Source organism: Lipophrys pholis, assembly GCF_963383615.2.
Source record: "Lipophrys pholis genome assembly, chromosome: 19".
In the NCBI taxonomy this organism is placed as follows: Eukaryota; Metazoa; Chordata; class Actinopteri; order Blenniiformes; family Blenniidae; genus Lipophrys; species Lipophrys pholis.
In genome coordinates, this window is record NC_137647.1 from 9,473,836 (window position 1) to 9,493,872 (window position 20,037).

Consider the following 20,037-nt stretch of genomic DNA (forward strand, 5'->3'; position numbering starts at 1 on the left):
TTCATCCGTGAGCATTTTCTTAATGTGTGGAACTTTATATGAACACATAATGCAGCTAAATGGCTTTAAAACTCCAAAAAACCTAATTGTTTTCTCTTGTCACAGTGACAGTCATCAAATCTGCTGCTTTGAGAAAAGGGTCGGCAGACCATGAATAGCTGCCGGTGAACGATTTGCTCAAATCTAACAAACAACGCACACAAGCTAAATTGTGCAACTGAGTGTAAACATCACCTCACTGAGAGAAAAATTTAATTTTCTTCAGTTTCTTTGTGGCCCAGCATAGACTGCCTTTCTAAAAAAAAAATAAAAAAAATTGGCCGCTGCTTTAATTTTGGCAGGAGATCTGCAGCAGAATCCTTTTTTCATTGCGAGGATCTAACTGCAGGATGAGCAACAAAACTATTAAATCTTAAACAAACCCGGTCTCAGGCCTCGAGCGTTTTTCATCTGTGCCTGGAAATTACATGAAGCAGCGTCATGTTATTGCGTCTCCGACCTGAAACAGAAGGCTTGGCTGTATTAGTTTATATTATCTCGCTCCTCGTGGCACCACGGGTTTTGTTTTGGTTATTTCATGCTTTCATTAGACTTTCCCACAACCATGCACACAATGCAATTCTGTGGAACAGAGCATGTTAGTTTAATATAAAGTTTATATTAAAGTCTGAAATAATGAATCCCATTCAACCATATTCCATAGGTTTTTCTTTAATCCATTACTTAAAGAAATCCACAAACACAATGTGTCAAATAGAAATGGATGCATGTTGTTTTGGTGAGTTGAAAGCTTTTGACTCAGTTTACAAAAATAATATGTTCGGGTTGTTTCTAATTTTTCAAAACTTGTAATGAGTGCCATTTAAGATTGGGGGATTAAACACATTAGTTCAGGGGTGACATGCAGCCCAATTTCATCTCGAGTGGGGCCCCGACTGGCAAAATAATGCCGTAATAGCCTTCAAATTTAAACTTTTAAAAGTTTTTCTTCATTGTGTCATAGATTATACATTAAAATGTATATTCCCAGAAAACCAAACAGTTGCTGTCAAAAACGACTAGTCTCAACAGAGAGCCGATCATAAAGAAACCTTCAGGTGCAAAATAGTGAAATGTTGAAAAAAAACTTCCTTCAGCTGTTGCAGATTTTTACAAACTCACTCGGACAGCATGGCTTTGAGGGTACTGCTACTTGTAGGAAATTTGCTTGAGAGTTTTACAATTTTCTTGGTTTGGCTCACGGGTCTTATGATTGACACCTTTTAAAGAGTTAAAAAAAAAAAAAATCAGCACCAGTATAAGATGCATTTAAGGTCACAAAGTGTTAATTGCTGTAGTGTTTTTGGTCTTTGGTCATATTTTTTTGTTTTGTTTTTACAATTTACAGTGCCTTGCCGTTAAGATATGTATGACGCGAGAAATAAAAACAATGATCAAGAGTTTTCACCTTTTATTCATCATAACATGGACATTAAAAGCAGGGTGAAATGAAACAAATCTTCAGTCCTCAATTTTTATTTTTTTTTTTCGGGGGGGGGGGGGGGGTCAAAAAATAAAATCAGAATATTTTACAGATACGGGACAAGAGCGACCAATGCGAGCTCTAAGAGAAGGAGAAAACGAGATGCTCCCTGTCGGGGTTTCTAACATTGTACATACGCTTTTCACTCACTTTTTGATATAAAAAACAAAAACAAAAGAGAGCGAGAGAAGAGGTCAGGAAGTGAAGAAGAACCTGACAAATCAATACAAACCACAAGCACTGTTTTTTTTTTTTTTTTTATTATTTCAATATCACTAAATGTCAAGAAACACTGATGATGTGTGAAGATTTGTGAGACAAAAAAAAAATAAAAAAATGAGAACAAAAGCTCATAAATAACTTTGCTGCTCGGTTTGGTATTTTAAAGTGACGTCCGACTGACATCAAGACCAAAACAAATGAAGGAAAAAGAAAAAGGAACAAAATCAGATGAACCACAACTACCCTGATCCAGTCAGAAAACGATAGGACAGGAAATGGAACAACGAAATCAATTGAACTTTTAATTATTTTTTTTTGTTTTGTTTTTCCCCTCTCGCCTCATGTACACCTGTACTTTAGGTTCGGGTTTTTATTTAAATAAGCCCACTACGCATTTGTGGTTCACCTTGTTTTTAAGCAGCGGCGTGTCAGGTTCAGGGTAAGGTTGGGTGTGCTCTTCAGCTTCTTCCTCCACCAGATTGCCCAGCTTCCCCTGTTGAGCAAGAACGGCCACAGAGTGCCCCGTTAGCAAAGGCCCCCGCAAAACAAAGCGCTTGCAGCAGCGAGTGCTGCGACATGAGCGACAGACATCTACGTGTCAAACGTGTCCCTCAAAATTAGTCACAGAGGAAAAGTGTGGGTCGTTAACGAGAGACACTGGCGATTATGGAGACGGCGACTAATTTGCAAGCTCCAATTGATGTTTCAAGTCTTCACAGCAGTTGGCCTGAATAACCTGATTTTGAGTAACACCACGATGGTTTTCATTGATTTCAGCGAGTAATAATAAGACTTGCCGATATCCACCATGCCAAAGTGAAAGTGTACTTGACGTGTTGAAGCAGCGTATCTGAGCTCCTTTTAAAAGACACAAACATTCTTCACACTCGAGTGTTGACCACCGAACACGTCTAACAATTGCAGCTGTTGGCATGAGTATATCAAGCTTCTTTTTTCTTTAAACAAACAAGTGTCTCTCCCATCCTATCAAAGCTTTAAAACATTTTCCCCCAAAAAAACATTTACAAAATTTAACATACAGGAAGCAAATTTAAACGTATATGTATATTCAGACAATCAAGCGTTCAACTTCTTTTCCTCATTTTCTGACAGGCAACAGCATTCAGAAATGATGTGGGTAGAGAAAGGAGTACCTGGGGTGAGTACCTGCACAGTTTGACAGTCAGAGTATCCATGATTTTTAATTTGCCCTTTTCTCATGTGGTCTCGCTCACAACACCAACGCTGTGTGAGGTATGGAAGTCAGCTGCAATTCATTCGATAAACCCTACCCCTCCAGTTAGTTAGTTACGTTAGGCCCCACCGGTGCTATAACCCCCCCCCCCCCCCCCCCCCCAACCCTTTCTCCTCCCCTCCCACCCTCCCCCAAACACACACTTGCATGGCATTATCAGGCACAGTAAGTCAGCTGGACAACAAACCTATAGCATTTGAGTTAAAAGAAAAGAAAAAAGACTAAATGTATTAAATGTATGTGTGTGTGTTTACACAGTAGGAGAAATCCCCAAGAAATGGAGACACATAGTGACTGAACTTCATTCCTGTAAGGAATTTAATATCTCAGCAAATGTCATAATTCCCTTATTGTCATTGAAAAAAATAAATTAAAAAAAAAAGGCAACAAAAAAATAAAGGCAGGAAATTTGATCGGATGAGTCCATGTTTGTTTGTTTTTTTGTCCACAAAGACAAATGTACATCTATAAGGATTAAAAACCGATACAAAACGAGGGGTACCTCCGGGCATGTTTGCTCAGGGCTACACTGGCCTTTCCCTCTTGGCTTTGTGTGAATGTTTTCTACCTTCTTCTCATTCATCGGGCCTAGTCCTTCATCTTCAGTGCATACAATATGATGCACTATTCAAAAACAGGATAAAGATATTTGCTTACAGTACATAGGACAAAATTAGAGGCATTGAACTGAACATAGGAGAGGGAGGGGGGGAGGGGAGGAGGTGAGGGGGTGGAGGGGTTTGGGTTGAGAGCCAGGGGGGAGTGAGGAGGAGGACGCACTTACCTGAGCCTGATCTGAGGTCCTATCAGATCAGTTTTAATTGGACTGAGTGTCACCTTCAGAATGGAGGAGCTCTTGCTGGCCGTTAAGCAGAGGGGAGGAGGCAGCCGCCTCCGTCTGCATCGCTTCCACTTCTGGCGAAGCCCTGATGGCGGCCGCATCGCCGTCAGAGTGCTTGTCTTTCTTCGAGCTGCTCCTCTCCTCTGTCGTCTTACGGTCTGAGAAAAGCATCGGCCGGGTGATCATTACTCATTTGCCAGGAACTGTGGTGGTTACCAACACACACATCTCCTACTCAAGTAACACATCGATCCTAATACGAGACAGATTTTTCCGAAAATAGTGGAGACTGTTTATACAACTGTAGGTAACCAGGAAAAGTTGTACTAACAAGTAGTATTCAAAGGTATTGTAGGTAGTTTAAATAAGTTTACTTCAGGGAATAACATCCATGGTGGATTAAACGGAGGATTTGGTCTCCAAGTATTAGCTTTTCTTATGATTCAGTAGTGAAAACCACAAACTGGCATAGACTCAAATCTGATAAGAAAGAGCTTCTGGGAGGATTTCTGTACAGATAAAAGTCATGAACGGGGAATCAAGAGGCATTGCTCTTCATTTTGTTCACTTTTGGCCCCGATGTCTATTTTGTCAAGTTAAGATTTTCATATCTTCACATTAAAAGCGCTGATAGAGACAAAAGGGGATCACCTCAACTCAGAACAGCAAACAAGTAACATCCCAAGTTTAACTGGCGCCAAGTCTGACCTCCTTCCACTCCACAGGAGCTCACCTTTGTCTTTGGATGACCGCTCTCTGTCTCTGTCCTTTTCTCTGTCCCTGCTGCGGCTACGGCTGCGATGGCGGTGAGATTTGCGCTCTGAGCTGCGTGATCTCCTCCTGTCCCGGCTGCGGGAGCGGCGTTTTCTATCAGAGCGGTCGCGGCTGCGCCTCCTCTCCCGGTCCCGATCCCGGCTCCTGCGAAAGAGGAGAGGAAGGTCAATTTTGACTAAATTGTCCTCAATACGGCAGAGCTACTATTGAAAACAACGAATCAAAAAGAAAACGGTATAATGGGGCCGTTAATTACTTGAATGTAATCAGGAAGAATTCTACAAAGTCGTTTTAAACATATTGTTGTAAAAACCAGAATGGTCCAAAATTCAAACCATCTCCTTCCTCCAATTGATGAAATTTAAAAGGAAAATCTGATCATCTGTCTCTATAGTCCAGTAATCGGTTGCTGTTAGAAACAGCCAGTCGTACCTGCTGCGTTTGCGGTCTCGGTCCTTATCTCTGCTCCTGGACCTCCGGCGATCGCGGGATCTGCTCCGTTTCCTGTCCGACGCTCGGCTGGAGTGGCGGCTGTTGGAGTTGCTCCGCCGTGCCCTCCGGTCCCTGTCCCGGTCTCGGTCCCGCTCTCTGTCTCTGTCTCGGTCCCGCTCTCTGTCTCTGTCTCGGTCCCGCTCTCTGTCTCTCTCCCTCTCGCGCTCCCGTTCCCGTTCCTTCTCGCGCTCCTTCTCCTTCTCCCGTTCCTTCTCGCGCTCCTTCTCCTTCTCCTCCTCCTCTTTGCGTTTTTTCTCCCGTTCCTCCCTCTCACGCTCACGGTCTTCCCGGTCCCGTTTGACGGCGGGGGTTTCACCTTGAGGGTCTTCAGACCGACGGCGCAATTTTTCCTGAGAACAAACAAACCATTTAGTTTCAGGCGAAACCAAATGATGAACACTATTTTTTTTGGGACAGAGTTTTTCTCTGTAACATGCCCACTGATAAATGGGTTTCAACACACGTGTGATCCTGTTACCTTGAGTTCTTCTACAGTGGATTTGATCTTGGCGTAGCCCATGTGCTGCTTGCCCATCAAGTGGTCATCCACTCGAGACTGTGCGTCACCAACGATGAGGAAGGCCCCGCACACTTCACACACCTCCATCTGCTTCTCCTGGGCAGCAAAACTCTCAATGGTCTACAATTTGAAACATAACATTTTACATTTACACAGGGACTGACCCAGATACTGCCGGTTTACTCTGAATTTAAGCACGAGCAATAGCAAGTGGTGTTGATGGGCCAGAGATCTGAGGGTGGACTCACCGAGGGGCTGGAGCTGAGCAGCTCCCGCTCCTCCTTCAGCTGCTCCACCAGCTTCATCATTCCCTGAGCCTCCTCCACTCGACCCTCCGATCCGAGTTCTTCAATCTGAGTGAAAAGCAGATAACAGATGTTGAAAAGTGCTGAAAACCTTTCATTTCATGCAATCAAATTAAAAAAACAACAACAAACAGCAAAGACATAGCACATAAACAATTAATTCATTTCAACTTAACATCGGATACAAACCTGTACAACCAGGTCTTCAATCTTCTCTGTGAGAACCGTTGCCTTTTCTTCATTCTTTCCCGATGGACCAGGGCCTTGCTAAAATAGACAAAAAAAATGTTTTTGTCATGAGTTTATTGTGTCAAAATATCAAGAGGAGGGTGAAAGCTAGTCCGTAAAACACCAGCAACTTAATCGCCAGAGACGTCTGGACCAGCAGAGTTAACCGGTTGTCGCTCATTAGTTTTAACTGCTCACCAAGTAACTGTGAGCCATAACACATGCCGAAGGGTGTCGAAGGTCACCGACCAGCGATGCTGCATGATACACATGATTAAAGCGTGACCAATACACTCGGGAACAGCGAGCTGGAAGTGTGTGGCGGCACACAGCAGTACTCGCCCTTTTAAAAAAGTTCTATCGGTGCATCCCTACTTCTTTAAACTCACACTGTGCACAACTGTCTATTAATTCAACCAGATAACACAGAAGGTGGGCGGACACTACACAGAAAGCAAAAGGCACCAACCCCTGCATTCTGCTGAGCTTGAGACAGCGCGAGGCGGGCGTGTCCTCGACGAATCCGCCGTTCCACCTCTGCCAGGAGGGATTGCAGGTAGCGCAGGAAGTCTCGTTCATAGCCCTCTTTCATGAAGCGGGAACTTTTCTCATACCTGGACACAATTGGCACAAAGAGTGTTTGTTATGTGGAACGATGTAATAACTTGCACAGAAAGAAACGAATGAGGTTGTATCGAGACGTCGGCCTGCACAGATGGACTTCATTTTGCCACTATACTTTAAATCTTTAAATGATGTGTTTTCCCATGTTTTACTCTTCCTGACCAGGAACAGAAATAGCAAAGTTTCAGTCACAAGGCTGCCTCCTTGGTTTGTAGGACAGAATTTCAACAGAGTTGCACAATCGGATGAAGCCTCACTGCCCATGAGGTACATTTGTGGCTGAGGTCACAAACCGAGCATTGTGAAGGTGGAAGAGACTCGAGCAAAGTGTAGTTGTAGTTACTTCAGTTTTAAATGAGGTGATGGGTGTGAACTGATGTCGGATGTCACCATCAGCTAAAACAAATCAGAACTTACAGTTTTCTCAGATTCTCATCGTGGATTTTCTCACAAGGACCTGAAAGATGACGGAAACATTTCAACATCTGGGACTTTACCACAGATATTTGATCAATAATACAGGGTGTATCGTTATTTCCGCATCGCAACTTACCCAGATCTGAGCGAGTGTTCGTGAACAGCTCGGCTGGACAGAAGCCACATAGATAGTACCGACAGACCTGATGAAGAAAGACGGATTACTCATGGAATTACAGACAAGACGTCTTAGAGTCGCTCACGCGGACGTTATGTCGGACCTGGCGACAGCGGGAAGACCATAAACACGAGGATCAAATTAAGCTGGAGAATCTAAACTAAAGTGCCCCGATTAAAAGTTTGGTTTCACAAATAAAGTCATTAAGATTAGAAGCGTTTCGGAGCCCCATTGTCGCTTTAACGTTAGCAAAACGCCAAGCTAATGCTAATGATGCTAACACGCGTGTCTGGAAGACTCTCAAAACACCCGCCAACGCCACCAATTATAGGTTAATCGACGGGAACTCGCCGAGTAACTCGTTCACGTATTTTATCTTAACCCCCCCATAGCAGATAAGCTCTGTTATGATTCGTACAAGGCTGGAATCCCACGATGCCACCAGCTAGCCAGGGTCGCGTTAGCCGCGCTGCTAACTTACGCTCTCGTCGTCCCATCGCACGTTGGACCGTTTTTCGTCCGGGGCCAAGTTTCGATCTCGGCCCATCAACTCATCGAGTAACTGGGCTGCGGACAGCATGATGCCCGGGACAGCGTGGGCTCTGTGGAGCTCGCTTGCGTGTAATCCAGAGGAGCTGGTTTGAAATCATCCACTGCGCCAAAGTGCTTCAGATCAAAATGGCAGACGGTACAACAACGCCCGGTCACAGTCCGCCGGGCTCCGGAGGATCCGACCCGGAAAGACAAACTGTAGGGTTGGTGGGGGGGGGGGGGCAAGTCCCAGGAGTTCAGCGATGATACATAAAACTCTGGAATTAACTGCGTGATTAATCAAGATCTAATTTAAAGCGCTAAGAGAGAGATTCCTAATATTTAGATCGTTGACTTTGACATCAATCAGGCTAAAAACTCAACATGACTCAAAAACTAATTAATCATACTTCATTAATCTCTTTAGGCTATTTCCTTTTCCGCATTGGTAAATCCCAACTATAGGATGCGGGTTACGACTAACTCCAAAAATGTCTCATGCATTGGCCGGGAATCGAACCCGGGCCTCCCGCGTGGCAGGCGAGAATTCTACCACTGAACCACCAATGCTTGTGTTCCAGGACTGAAAATGTAAAATCTATCCCAGAATTAGGCTACTTCAGTTCGGTTTTTATGTATTTGGCTTCCCATCTTGCAAAGAATGAGTTTAAAAATTATCTACATAATGCAGCTTTGAATGATTTAGGTCAGTGGTGTCTCAAATAAAGCCCTTGGGCCAAAACCGGCCCACCAAACAACCAAAGAAATCATTCTTGGAAAAAAGAAATAACAGCTGAATCACTAATATTGTCATGTTAAAGCTCATCCATATTATCATAATTCATCCATATTCTATATGACTTCATCCAACTGAGGGATGCAGGGTCCTCGAGCTGATCCTACTGTTGTTTTAATGAATAAACATTTTTGCTTTGTGCAATCACATCTCCAAATACTACCACGTAACTGATGATCATGTTGTTAGTTCTGCACAATCTGCAGCGTTTACTGTCCTCCAGTGGTCACATCAGGGTAATGTTGCCCAACGTTAAATCATGCCAACAACGACAATTATCTCCGTCAAAGTCAACATGGGCAACTTTTTGTTCGTGTAAATCGGAGATAAATTTTTGACTGAGGGGATGGATTAATTGTTGGAATAACTTTCACAGGTGGGCATGTCTCGTGCAACACGTGTGTGTGTGTGTGTGTGTCGATGACATCATTTGAGGTAAATCGGTCACTTTTCACTTGACGGGGGCCAAATAAATATGGCACACGTGTATTTTTCTTAGGTGACAACCCGTGTGGACAGTTCAGTGATCGGAGTGGGTACATCCAGAGGGGAACTAACATTTGCGTTGCCCGATGTTGTCACATCTAAAGATGCCCCCCCCCCTTCTCTACTCCCACCCCCTCCTGCCGACGCGGCGGCTCACTGACGGAGCTCTGACACACTGACGGATTGAATGTGTTGTCCGCGGCGCTGCCAGTGGTACCGTAACGCGAGCACGACTGAACAAGAGAAATGGAGAGAATCTGAGTTGCCGCTTTGAAGGGAAGAGGAGGTGGAAGTTACTCCCAACCGCAGCGGTTTGTTCGCCGCCACGAGCTAGCAAGCTAGTACTAGGTGAGGTTAGCCGGGATGGCTAAATGCTAACTGGCTTCAGTGGAGGAAAGAAACCCCAAAAAAACCGTCAAGTGAACAGAGTTGGCAACTTAATCGGCGAGGCCTTCGCCCATCCTATGGTGTCGCGTCGCTAGTTGCCTGCACCAAAATGTCCACGACTTCGTTGGATAAAGAATTACAGGAGCGACTGAGAGAGGCGTCTGCCATCGGGGACATCGACGAAGTGCGGACGTTGGTGGAGAGTGGGGTGAACGTGAACTCCCAGAACGAGATCAACGGATGGTGAGTGTTTTGCAAGACCTTTTTTCAGATCACACGCTGCAGATTAGACCTTTTGATTTCAGAAGTTTGTGCGCTCTTGTTGCAGGCAAGTGCGACGCTGTGGGGGATTAAATTGGCCAGCGTGATCCTATTACAGCAGGGCTCGTTAATCTGCCACTTCTGTCTCGATTATCCAGCCACAAATATACAAATGTCGTTATAACTTCGTGTTGTTTTGCTCACATCAATAGATAAATAGGTCCAAATGGGCATTATTCTTATCTTATCTCAGCTAGTGATTGTCAGGTTTAGATAGATGAAATCTGAATGGGTTCAAGGCTGCTATAGTCAACGTTACTGTTTAGGTCTTCCCTTATTTTTAATGTTACACACACACACACACGAACTGTTAAGTCTTACTTGTACTAGATGTGGTAGCTAAAATGTGACTTTTTAGAGCATATCATGCTTTAAAAATGTTCCAACCATTCAGACTAGTTACTGTAAGTCTATGTGAAATCTCCAAAACATAAATAAACCTGAATTTCAATCGGTGATGTTGATAACATCAATAATCTCAGCAGACATTACATTACTGGTCCCCAGCATTCAGTGTCTTTGTGGTTGATTTTGGACCAACAGTCACACATTTTGAGATTGAAAGACGACCACGTGTCTGCTTGTGGCATCACATCTCATCACATGTCATCAAATCCTCAAATGTCTTTAAACTTATGGCAGCTACTCTCTGCAATGTCGTCTCTGTCGTACCGAAGATGGTCAATGGAGATGAAATCTGTCATCATGGCTTAAAGTCTTTGTCCATGTGTAGTGCAGCGAGGCAGGTTTGCGAGTGGTCGAGGTCGTGTGACCACAGTTACCAGCTCCAGCTTCTCACCAAACACCTTTTGCGTTCGCAACACTGTGACGTTATCGTCCCTGTGCTTTGCAATACGTCTTCTACTCCCAGTCACATTTACCTTAAATGAATCCTGTTTCCTGTCTGGGGATGCTCACAGACACCTCCGAGGATCCAGACTATGCCATCCCACTTTAGTCTCCAAAAGCCCTGTGGGAAATACCGAGGAGACGGAGCTGATGATTCTGCACACTCTCACCTCTGGTGTCTTTGTGTTAAATTGTGTTTTAATCCATGGGATAATAATGGGATGAGTAGTATTTTCTCCTTTCAGCGAGTGAGCCAGCAGCAGGGACACAGGTAGCATTACAATGACCCTCGCTGTGTCAGCCTGCATTGACAAAGTATGTTCTGCCTAGCACTAGTGAGCAATGAATAAAACAAGACTTACAATGTCTTCTCCATCCACTTAAATGGTTGTTTTTCTTTTTTGGTTTTTTTCAGTTTTGTCTTTGAGATCCAGCATAACACATTTGTATCGATTGTTACCAAGTCAATGTCAGTCTCCCATTTTAGAGTGCTTGCCAGCATTTCCTTCAGGTTTGTTAAACTTTTTTCTCTCTCTTTTCTTTAATCCCATCAGGACCTGCCTACATTGGGCGTGCAAGAGGAACCATAAGCACATAGTGTCCTACTTACTCAGCTGCGGCACGGACAAAGAAATACTGACTGCTAAAGATGAGTTGGCCTCACAGCTTACATCGAAACCTGAGATCAAGCGACTGTTGGGAGGTTTGTCTTTTTAACCTCTGTTTAACAATAGCATACTGTAATCCCAGAATACCACAAATAATAATCTGTGTGATGAATAAGTGGAATATTAGTTTGAAAATGTTATTAAATGAAGCTTTGAATGTTATTACAGACATTTTTACTAATTTAATAACACTGTCTTCTCTGCGGTGTCCTTTATTGTCGCAGTGGAAGTGGAGGAAGTGCCGGAAGTCAAAGAGCCTGAGTTGCCAATCATCCCCAACTACCTGTCCAACCCGCCCTTCATGTATTCCAAGATGGACAGCAAGTCCGACATCATCCTCACCCCTCACCTTGCACAAAACGGTTCTGGAGAGCACGCCGACGACACACAGAGCGATTCAACCTCTGGCTCCCCAACGCATGAGCCTCAGAAACCACAGAGTTTGGTCTCTGACAGCCCCTCTCCGCCCCCTCCCACGCAAAACCACAGCCAAGTGCAGGCTGCGGACTTCGTTCCCATGGCAGAGCAAAACGGCGTGTCGCCCAGCGCGGCCTCGTCCCACAGTCACTCGGTGGTGAACTGCACGGTGCCGATGGACCTGTCGATGGAGCCTCATCTAGTCAACCACGCCGACTACCCGCATGCGGTGGCCCACAACGGTACCATGTGTTCGCCGCCGTTGGCGTCACCAAGTCCCGGCTTGGCTGCGAACGGCGGCGGCCAGGTCCAAGCCCCGGTGGCCAGCACCAACCCAGCTGTGAGCAGGCAGCAGTCCATTCCACAGCAGCTCGGCTACGGCCAAGCTGGAGGAGCCATGCCCGCCTTCCAACCTTTCTTCTTCACCAGCACCTTCCCCGTTAACGTGCAAGGTGAGTTCTTTGAACATGAACAGACAGGAGGGGAGAATCTCTGTCAGAGATATGATAGATAAACAGAACTCCTGTAAGTACACAGCCCAAAAACTGGAGTATTTGATGAACGAGGACCTGCTCTTTATACATTAATATTTTACTAATTCAATCGACACAATCCGAATTGTAAATATAAGCCACGGATACATTACAAGTTCCACCCAATGAGCACTTCTTGGCTGAGAGCAGCGACTTACTCCATTGCATTGAGGTTGCCAGGCAACTGGCAGAGACCCGATTAAGTTACTGCACGCGTGGAAATGCCCGCAAGCGTCGGGCCCGATAAAGGCCAGACGGAGCCGGCGGCTTTGACACTTGTGAACATGGGTTACATGTTGGGATGTCATCAGTGGGAGTCCAGGCATCACAACAATCATGACAACAATGGGTGTGTGAACACGCCCAGAATGTCAAACAAGAACACAGTCACTGAAGTTTCAGATCATTCTGAAGATGGAAATATCTGAACCAGTTGGCCCTGTCTTGATTCACTTGGCAGGCATGTTCAACTTCCTATGAAGTAAACTTTCAGTGGCAATAAAAGAGTTTACAGTATTTTGGTCGTTGGTATCAGTGCTTTGTTCCCTCTCTCTAGAGTTGGTGCTGAAGGTGCGTATCCAGAATCCCAACGCGAGGGAGAACGACTTCATCGAGGTGGAGCTGGACCGCCAGGAGCTCACCTATCGCTCCCTGTTGAGGGTCTGCTGCCGTGAGCTGGACATCAGCGCCGAGCACGTGGAAAAGATCCGCAAGCTGCCGAACACGATGCTGAGGAAGGTACGGAAAGGTGGATTCTCGGTCACGTCTCAAAGCTTCGTTGCAGTAACTTAAACATGCAAAGTTTAAGTCTTATGCCAGGGCTCATGTTGATTAGAACTTTTAAACACATTTTTGTCCAAGAATTAACACTTATTCTCAGAGTTATTTTCCGTTTGAAACGCTTCCTGGGAATGTCACATTGTGAACGATAATGTCCATAAATCAGGATATGAATTTTCTATAAATGTTTCATATTCTGACATATTCCAGCAAAAGCTTGAGGAGCGTTGAGCCACCGCCACTCGTTTTCCCTCATATCTCTTCTTCTACGCCATACAGACATTAGAATTTGAAACTACCGACGGGGGGAGGGGGGGATGTCACCTGTCCTGTTTCATCAGAGCGTTTTCCTCTCCAATTCTCTGTTTAAAGAAATGCTCACCGATTGGACATAAGTGAATGAAAGCTAACTGCAGCTTGTAGGGCCGATTTCTCCTTTGGATTAATGTGTAAATGACTTTTTGATTCATTGTCGAGTTGTCACAATAAATAAACATTGATGTGTTCGGTCATCAGAGAGTTTAATTAGAAGTAACGGTGATAATTACTTTTTCAGACCTTTAGCGGAAATGAAGTGAGAGCGTCGATGCGCCTAATAATTTTGACTAATTACTGAGTTCTAAAGCGGCTCTCTGTGTTGTTTCCTGATGAATGACACGATCGGTAGGAGAAGTTGTAAACACGATTCCCTCTCGTCTTCCAGGACAAGGACGTGGCTCGGCTGCAGGACTTCCAGGAGCTGGAGGTTGTGCTGGAGAAAGCCGAGGGTCTGTCCCTGTTCTCGGGGGCCGGAGGCCTGACAGACAGACCCTGCTACAACATGAAGGCCTCGCGCCTCACCTACTAGAACCCCCCCCCCCCCCACAGAGCCTGAGGTCTCCCTGCTTCTGATGGGCGTCTGTAGCGATCCGCCAGCAACCATTAACCAGTTGCCTGCCCAGGTCCCTTTCTTAGCTTTGTTCGGCTTTGGTGTTTTTTGCCCAAATCCTGAGCGGGATTTATTTTTCCAACTGTAGCTTTTGTCCTCCTCTGGCCCTCCCGCTGCTTCAGTGTGCCCGACCGGTTCTAAGTGATTACTGATGCATGGTGTCCTCGATTATGTGCGAAAGTATCTGGGCCTCTCCTCCCTCTCTTCTACCGCGTTCTCGCCCTTCCATCGCACTTTGTGCCGAGGCCCCCGGCGGGACAAACGGAGGGGGACACCGGCTTGTCTTCCTCACGGGCCGGAATTGAATGGGATTTTGCAATAGCCTTATGCGGACACAGTTCAGAGCTCAGTCCTGGCTGTGGACTGCGGTCACAGAGGGGAATGGTCCGCCAAGACTCGGGAGCGGAGGACTACAGGAGGGACTTGCGTAACTCTTACTGACAAGGCCGTTTTCAGTCCACAGAACAGGACAAGTTGCAGCACAGTGGACTCGCACACAGCAGCCGCCCTACAGAGCGTTCTCACATGATGTGTACACACTTTCATACATGCTGTAGGCAGAAAACCTTAGTGTCTTTCCTGCAGAGGGGATCTGTTATTGGCCTAATTCTTAAGGTGGAAGTGACCTCACACCAGGCAGGTGACATTAAGGTATCCATGGACTACTAGTTCTTTCAGTGGCTGTCCACATGTAGTATGCTTTAATCTATATCCCCACAAGGATGGACACGTTGAAGTAGGAGTATTCGGTCTCTACTTATTTAACATTTTCAGTCGTACACTGTGGTAAGGAAATAATCCATTACATTTTAGATTTTTTTATTTGATTTTTTTGTCTGTTTTATGTTCTTTTTGTGTCAGACAGAATTTATATCATTGCAAAGAATAGCGCAGCAAATTGAAGCAAGTTTTATTGACTCGGCGTAACCCTAAAGCTGTCGACTGTGAAGTGTTCTTAGTTCATTTTTTTTTTTTTTTTTTTTGAAGGTTTTTGATTTTGACTAATAAAGCAAACCCATTCCGAGCGACAAAGCTGGAGTCCCAGCAGGAGTCGTGTGCGAGTCTCCCACTTCTGACGTTTGACCAACTCGAGCCCCTTTTGTCGAAGATGTTTGGCTTTGATTGGGATCAAAACCAAAACCCTAATCCAGCAACAAAGAAATGACTTCTGAGCGATTTTCCGTTTTTTTTTTCTCTTTCTTTTACAAAATCAAGAGGGAAGAAAGGACTTGATCTTATTTTAATGATTCAGTGCTTCCTTGTATCTTCCAACATGAATATTTATTTCTTTGTCGCACTTTACCACTTCTTTGTGACTAGATGTTTATTAAATTCAAGATCCACTTTGGCTAACATCAGTCTCAATACTAATCGTTTTCTTTTTTTCTTTTTGTCGGCAACATTTTGTCGCCTGATCAGAAATGGAAAGTTTATAGAAATCATAACTTGAACACTAATGGTAAACCACAGAGTTAAACCGGGGACGAGACAGAGCTGCTCTCCTAGATGACGATATCGTTTACGCTGCTTTCATCTGCACATATATTATATTATACTCCGTGGATTCTCGAGACAGTGAGCCAACAGTACACGTATACTTACAATGAAGACTCTTACCCAGTGGTTACTGTTTACTGTTCAAATGTATACCTGAAGCTCTTACTGTATTTGTATGTTTGGTTTTTTTTTCTGATATATTTTTTATTAATTTGTATACATTTTTAACCAGCTTGGCCTGTTGTGTTTGTGTCAAAAAAAAAACAAACAAAAAAATACAACCTGTCACGTTGAGAGTCGGGATGGAGAGAGTGTGGATGAAGCTAAAGTGCAATGTCGGGGGGGGGGGAGCAGGAAGGACTACCACGAGTGCTCATCTTTTCCAACTATGTTAAATGCTTTATCAAGTGAAGTCGTGCCACACGTTTTAAAGAGCGTGTTTGAGAGAGTGGGACTTAAATGACTGCCCCCTCCCTCGGGCCAGTTAGTGCCCAGGGTGCGTGAAAGCAGCATGATTGCAAGTGTTTAGTATGTTTGTTTTTAATTTTTCACTTCTTGATTATGTGGAAGGAAGTCGTCTAACGTTTTCTGTCGGGTTGCTTGTTGTTTTATTAGATGCAGAATACAGTTGACCTAACCTATGCATTCAGAGTCTGATATTTTTATATACAGTATGTCTGGTGTACTTGTAGGAATAATCTTAAGCACTGTTTAAAGTTGTGTTTGTTTGTTTGTTTTTTTTCTGTTCTGGAGACCTGTATCTGTTCTTTGATAAAAGCATGGTTAAATTACCAAATCTTTCCTCTCTTTTCCTCTCATAAACTGACTTTCTATCACTCAAAGCTTGAATAGCAGAATTGTTCATGTCAGTTGACAGCCACTAGAGGGAGCACCAGAGCAGAAGTTGGCTTCTTCATGAGCCACAGAACGAGAGCGTTTGCAATATTAGAAGATTAAGAACAATATTATTTTTTTCAGGCCCGATATTAAGATCCTTATGTCTCCCAGCTACAATAATTCCAGTATTTCAGGTTTGTTGTTTCTTCCTATGTCTCATCTTTTGAGTTTATCCCATTACAATTGCCCTACGATCACAATACTTTTAATTTATTTGTCACTGCCGTTTTATTGGAATCACTCAATCTGTTTTTGTTGTTTTTTTTGGTGCAAATTGACCCTTTTATTATGTGATCTGTTTGGATGGCATTAATATTTATCTTTAGGCGTCAATCAGTGAAATTTAAAGGTGTAGCAGAGTCATTTGGGGCTGGGGAAAATCTCTTTGCAAATTATTTGAATAAACCTCAAAACAATGTCCAAGCCTCCAGTTTTTCTAATTCAGCCACATGATTCATATAAGAAATATTGCCTTGGTTTGTAATCTGTAAATACAGAAATGTTGATTGTTTTATCTAGTGCTCGCGGTCAATCATCACCTACACACATCTCATCCTGACTCATCCGTGTATGCAGCTGCATTAGCATCACTAATCCCACGTGGAGGAGGTTGCTATGCCGACCCAAAGGAACTGACACTTGAGTAACTTTTCACTTTGATGAAAGAAAAACCACAATTAAAAAAAATAAATAAATAAATCACTACAATGTAAATATCAGTATTTCAAAATGAGAGTCTATCCAAAACTGATGTACGAGGTATTATATTTTGGTATCGCTCTGCACATTACCGATATGTACAGATGGACAGATTGTGGTCCGGGATCAGTTGATGGAGCAGTTTTTCCAATGATCCCTAATGCTATTGGTGTGAGTGGGACTACAAATAGACAATATAAGTGAAATCAGTTTACCCAGTCGACAAGCTGTGCACATGTTCTGTTCTTCCAGTAGACAGTCATTGCTGGTAACCCATACATGTAATATACTGTATATATGTGGGTGTCAAGGTCAAAGCACGAAATCATAGACATTTATCCCCCATCCCCTTATTTATCAGGGCTGCAGGAGCTGAAAACATCCACAAACTAACAGCTCCAGGTAATCCAGTGTCCTCAGTCAACATCACATTGCGTGTATTTGGACTGGATGGGAGAAAACCTTCAGACGCCGGGTAAGAACATGCAAACTCCAAGGCCAAAACACAATCCAATGACCTTCTGGTAAAGAGAAGGTTGGATGCTATCCTCCAGTTAACACGTTCACTTCCATAACTGCTTGGCCACCAGTGCATATAAACCAATTACTAATCTGTTGTTGACACTTCTTGATTAACACTTTTTAACTCCCTATATGAAATAGGAGACAGTCACTTTCGATATTCCGAGATCTGTGGGATTTCATACTAAACTACAGTAATGGAAATCCGTTAGGACAGGTCATTAAAATGTTATCGAACGTGCTAAATGATAAAAGCGTTTCTAAAATTATCTCATACCCGAGGAGCGTGTTGTTGCACCATCCAGCTGTGGTTTTGTCTTCGGCCCGTCCGTTCACTTTTGACCTGCATTAGCACAGCAGGACCGTTTTGTACATTCTGTTATGAACTTAACTATCCAGACACTTTGTTATGTTCCCTTTCAGATTTAAAGAACATAAACAACACCTAAGTTATGGTTTTGTATCTGCGAAATCCTTAACCTCTTCAGCAGAAAGAATACAACGGTGTTCATGTGGTGACCAGATGTTCGGACGCTGCAGTCTGGAGAGCACAGATATTGCATAATCCAAACAGAGGAGTTTTAAGAAACGTGTACACGTGTGTCTGTGTGGATATCTGCACCGAAACAATAGATGAAGCAATATATGGCTCTCAGAATGTATACATCTGGACGTCATCGCTGCATGTATGGCTCCTTGTCCGTCACTCAGCGAGCTGCGTCGTGTGTCTAGACTTGGGCTGCGGAATCAGCTTAGAGCCCCGCTGTGGCTGGACGTGTCTCCCTCCTTTGTTCTGGAATGAGACACTCATAATAAGCTTAGTATGAACAGTCATAACACCTTCATTGTTTTGAATCAGCTTTCCAGACCCCGCTCATGGGCGAGAGAAGCTGCGGATCTGCATGGTCAGGAACCCCTAAGAGCATTTTACAAACGGAGGCAGAAGGCGACGTTACCCGCAGGTACATGCGTGCGGCTCCTGGTGCAACTTGTGCCCTTCTCTGACAGGCATTATGCACAGAGCTAATATACAGAGCTACTTATTTACAACACACACACAAAAAAAAATGCCTGCATCACACTGTAACACAGAGTCCAATTGTGAACTAAGATGTATGAGTTTATCGAAATCCTTTCAAACCCTGTGATTCATTAAACCTCTTTTTTTGTGTTTTGTTATTTATCACAGGTATATGTACTGCGTATATAAAAGTAGTCATAAAATCAACATCACCATGACAATACAAGGATAAAGTGCTCCATCTACGAGCAGAGGGTGAATATTTTATTCAAACGACATTTCATCAGACTTTGTTGTTCTCGTTGTAAAGGAAATATTCGTACTGAGGATGTTGCAGTCCAGGTGAAAACGCGATACAAGGCCAGCCCTTTTGTATAATCAGACGTCCTTATATACATTCATGGCAGAGCATAGCTCGAGCAGCACAAAACAAAAGTGATGCAGACGTTTAGTTTCCAGACTGTGAGAATGCTAAGAATCCCCCAAAAAAGGAACATATAACATCACACAAGTTGCTAAGCTGTTTTGAACAAGGTTAAGAAAAATGGTGAGTGTGTGTGGAGAAGGTCAAAGTCAAGGTCTGCTTGCAGACAGTGCGTGTGATCAGGGCCGATATAGCAGCTGGAGCGACCAGCGAGGGGTCCTCATCGTGGCTTTATTCAATATGTGGCATTCCCTGTAGCCCCTGAGTCGACTATGCTGGGAATGCAGGGTCTCGAGGGGTGAAGATTAGGGGCGGAGGGTGCGAGTGGGTGAGCAGACAGTGAAAACACAACTTGACTGTGTGCATTTAGCTGTATGTGAATGTGTATGTTAACTTACAATATATTGCAAAAGCATTCGAACTATATGGTGTGTGTGTGTGTGTGTGTGTGTGTGTGTGTGTGTGTGTGCGCGCACACAGGCAGCAGACCAGACTGAGATTGTAGGTTTGGCTAAAGGAGCACTGGGCCTCTTTGGACTCAGCAGGGACTCGGCTTAGGAAGCACAGACTCCATACATGCACTCAAACACTCTCAGCCGCTCTCTCAATACACACAGCAAAGATTTAAACTTGTTCTCTGTATGAAGGCAAGACTTGATTAACAATGAAAAACCTGAAAGTGTTGCTCCTGTTTCCTTGAAATAAGTTACTTTTTAAACAAACAAAAAAATCCTTGTTGTGTTTGCATTCTGTTCATGTTTGTTTTGTTTTGAAGAGTCCTCCTCCTCCACACTTCCTGGAAATACCTCTTTCGGGAACAATACAACAAAAAAAAGATTTTCAGCATGTTTTCAAGCTGGCTCTACTACTCGTGACTTCTCGCGTGTCAATATTGCAACAGAA

The 20,037-nt window shown here is 44.0% G+C and overlaps 2 protein-coding genes across 5 annotated transcripts; one reads left to right on the forward strand and one right to left on the reverse strand.

The window, feature by feature from the left end:
* Positions 1–1,435: 1,435 nt before the first annotated feature.
* luc7l3 (LUC7-like 3 pre-mRNA splicing factor) lies at positions 1,436–8,101 on the reverse strand. 4 transcript variants are annotated; one of them, XM_080487670.1, is made up of 11 exons: positions 7,860–8,101; positions 7,337–7,403; positions 7,201–7,240; positions 6,629–6,773; positions 6,121–6,198; positions 5,875–5,979; positions 5,585–5,722; positions 5,047–5,456; positions 4,574–4,758; positions 3,837–3,998; positions 1,436–2,237 (listed from the first exon to the last, which is right to left on the reverse strand). In XM_080487670.1, the coding sequence occupies exons 1-11, from the start codon at positions 7,956–7,958 to the stop codon at positions 2,203–2,205; spliced, it is 1,464 nt and encodes a 487-aa protein (XP_080343796.1). In that variant the 5' UTR covers positions 7,959–8,101; the 3' UTR covers positions 1,436–2,202. The 4 variants fall into 4 exon arrangements, with proteins under 4 accessions (XP_080343796.1, XP_080343794.1, XP_080343797.1 ...); XM_080487668.1 differs by having other exon boundaries at positions 5,585–5,746; positions 7,860–8,080; XM_080487671.1 differs by having other exon boundaries at positions 3,784–3,998; positions 7,860–8,079.
* A 1,230-nt stretch (positions 8,102–9,331) lies between these two features.
* On the forward strand, positions 9,332–16,364 carry ankrd40 (ankyrin repeat domain 40). Its single transcript, XM_080486911.1, has 5 exons — positions 9,332–9,821; positions 11,303–11,451; positions 11,641–12,285; positions 12,923–13,104; positions 13,850–16,364. The coding sequence occupies exons 1-5, from the start codon at positions 9,688–9,690 to the stop codon at positions 13,991–13,993; spliced, it is 1,254 nt and encodes a 417-aa protein (XP_080343037.1). The 5' UTR covers positions 9,332–9,687; the 3' UTR covers positions 13,994–16,364.
* The last annotated feature ends 3,673 nt before the right edge of the window (positions 16,365–20,037 follow it).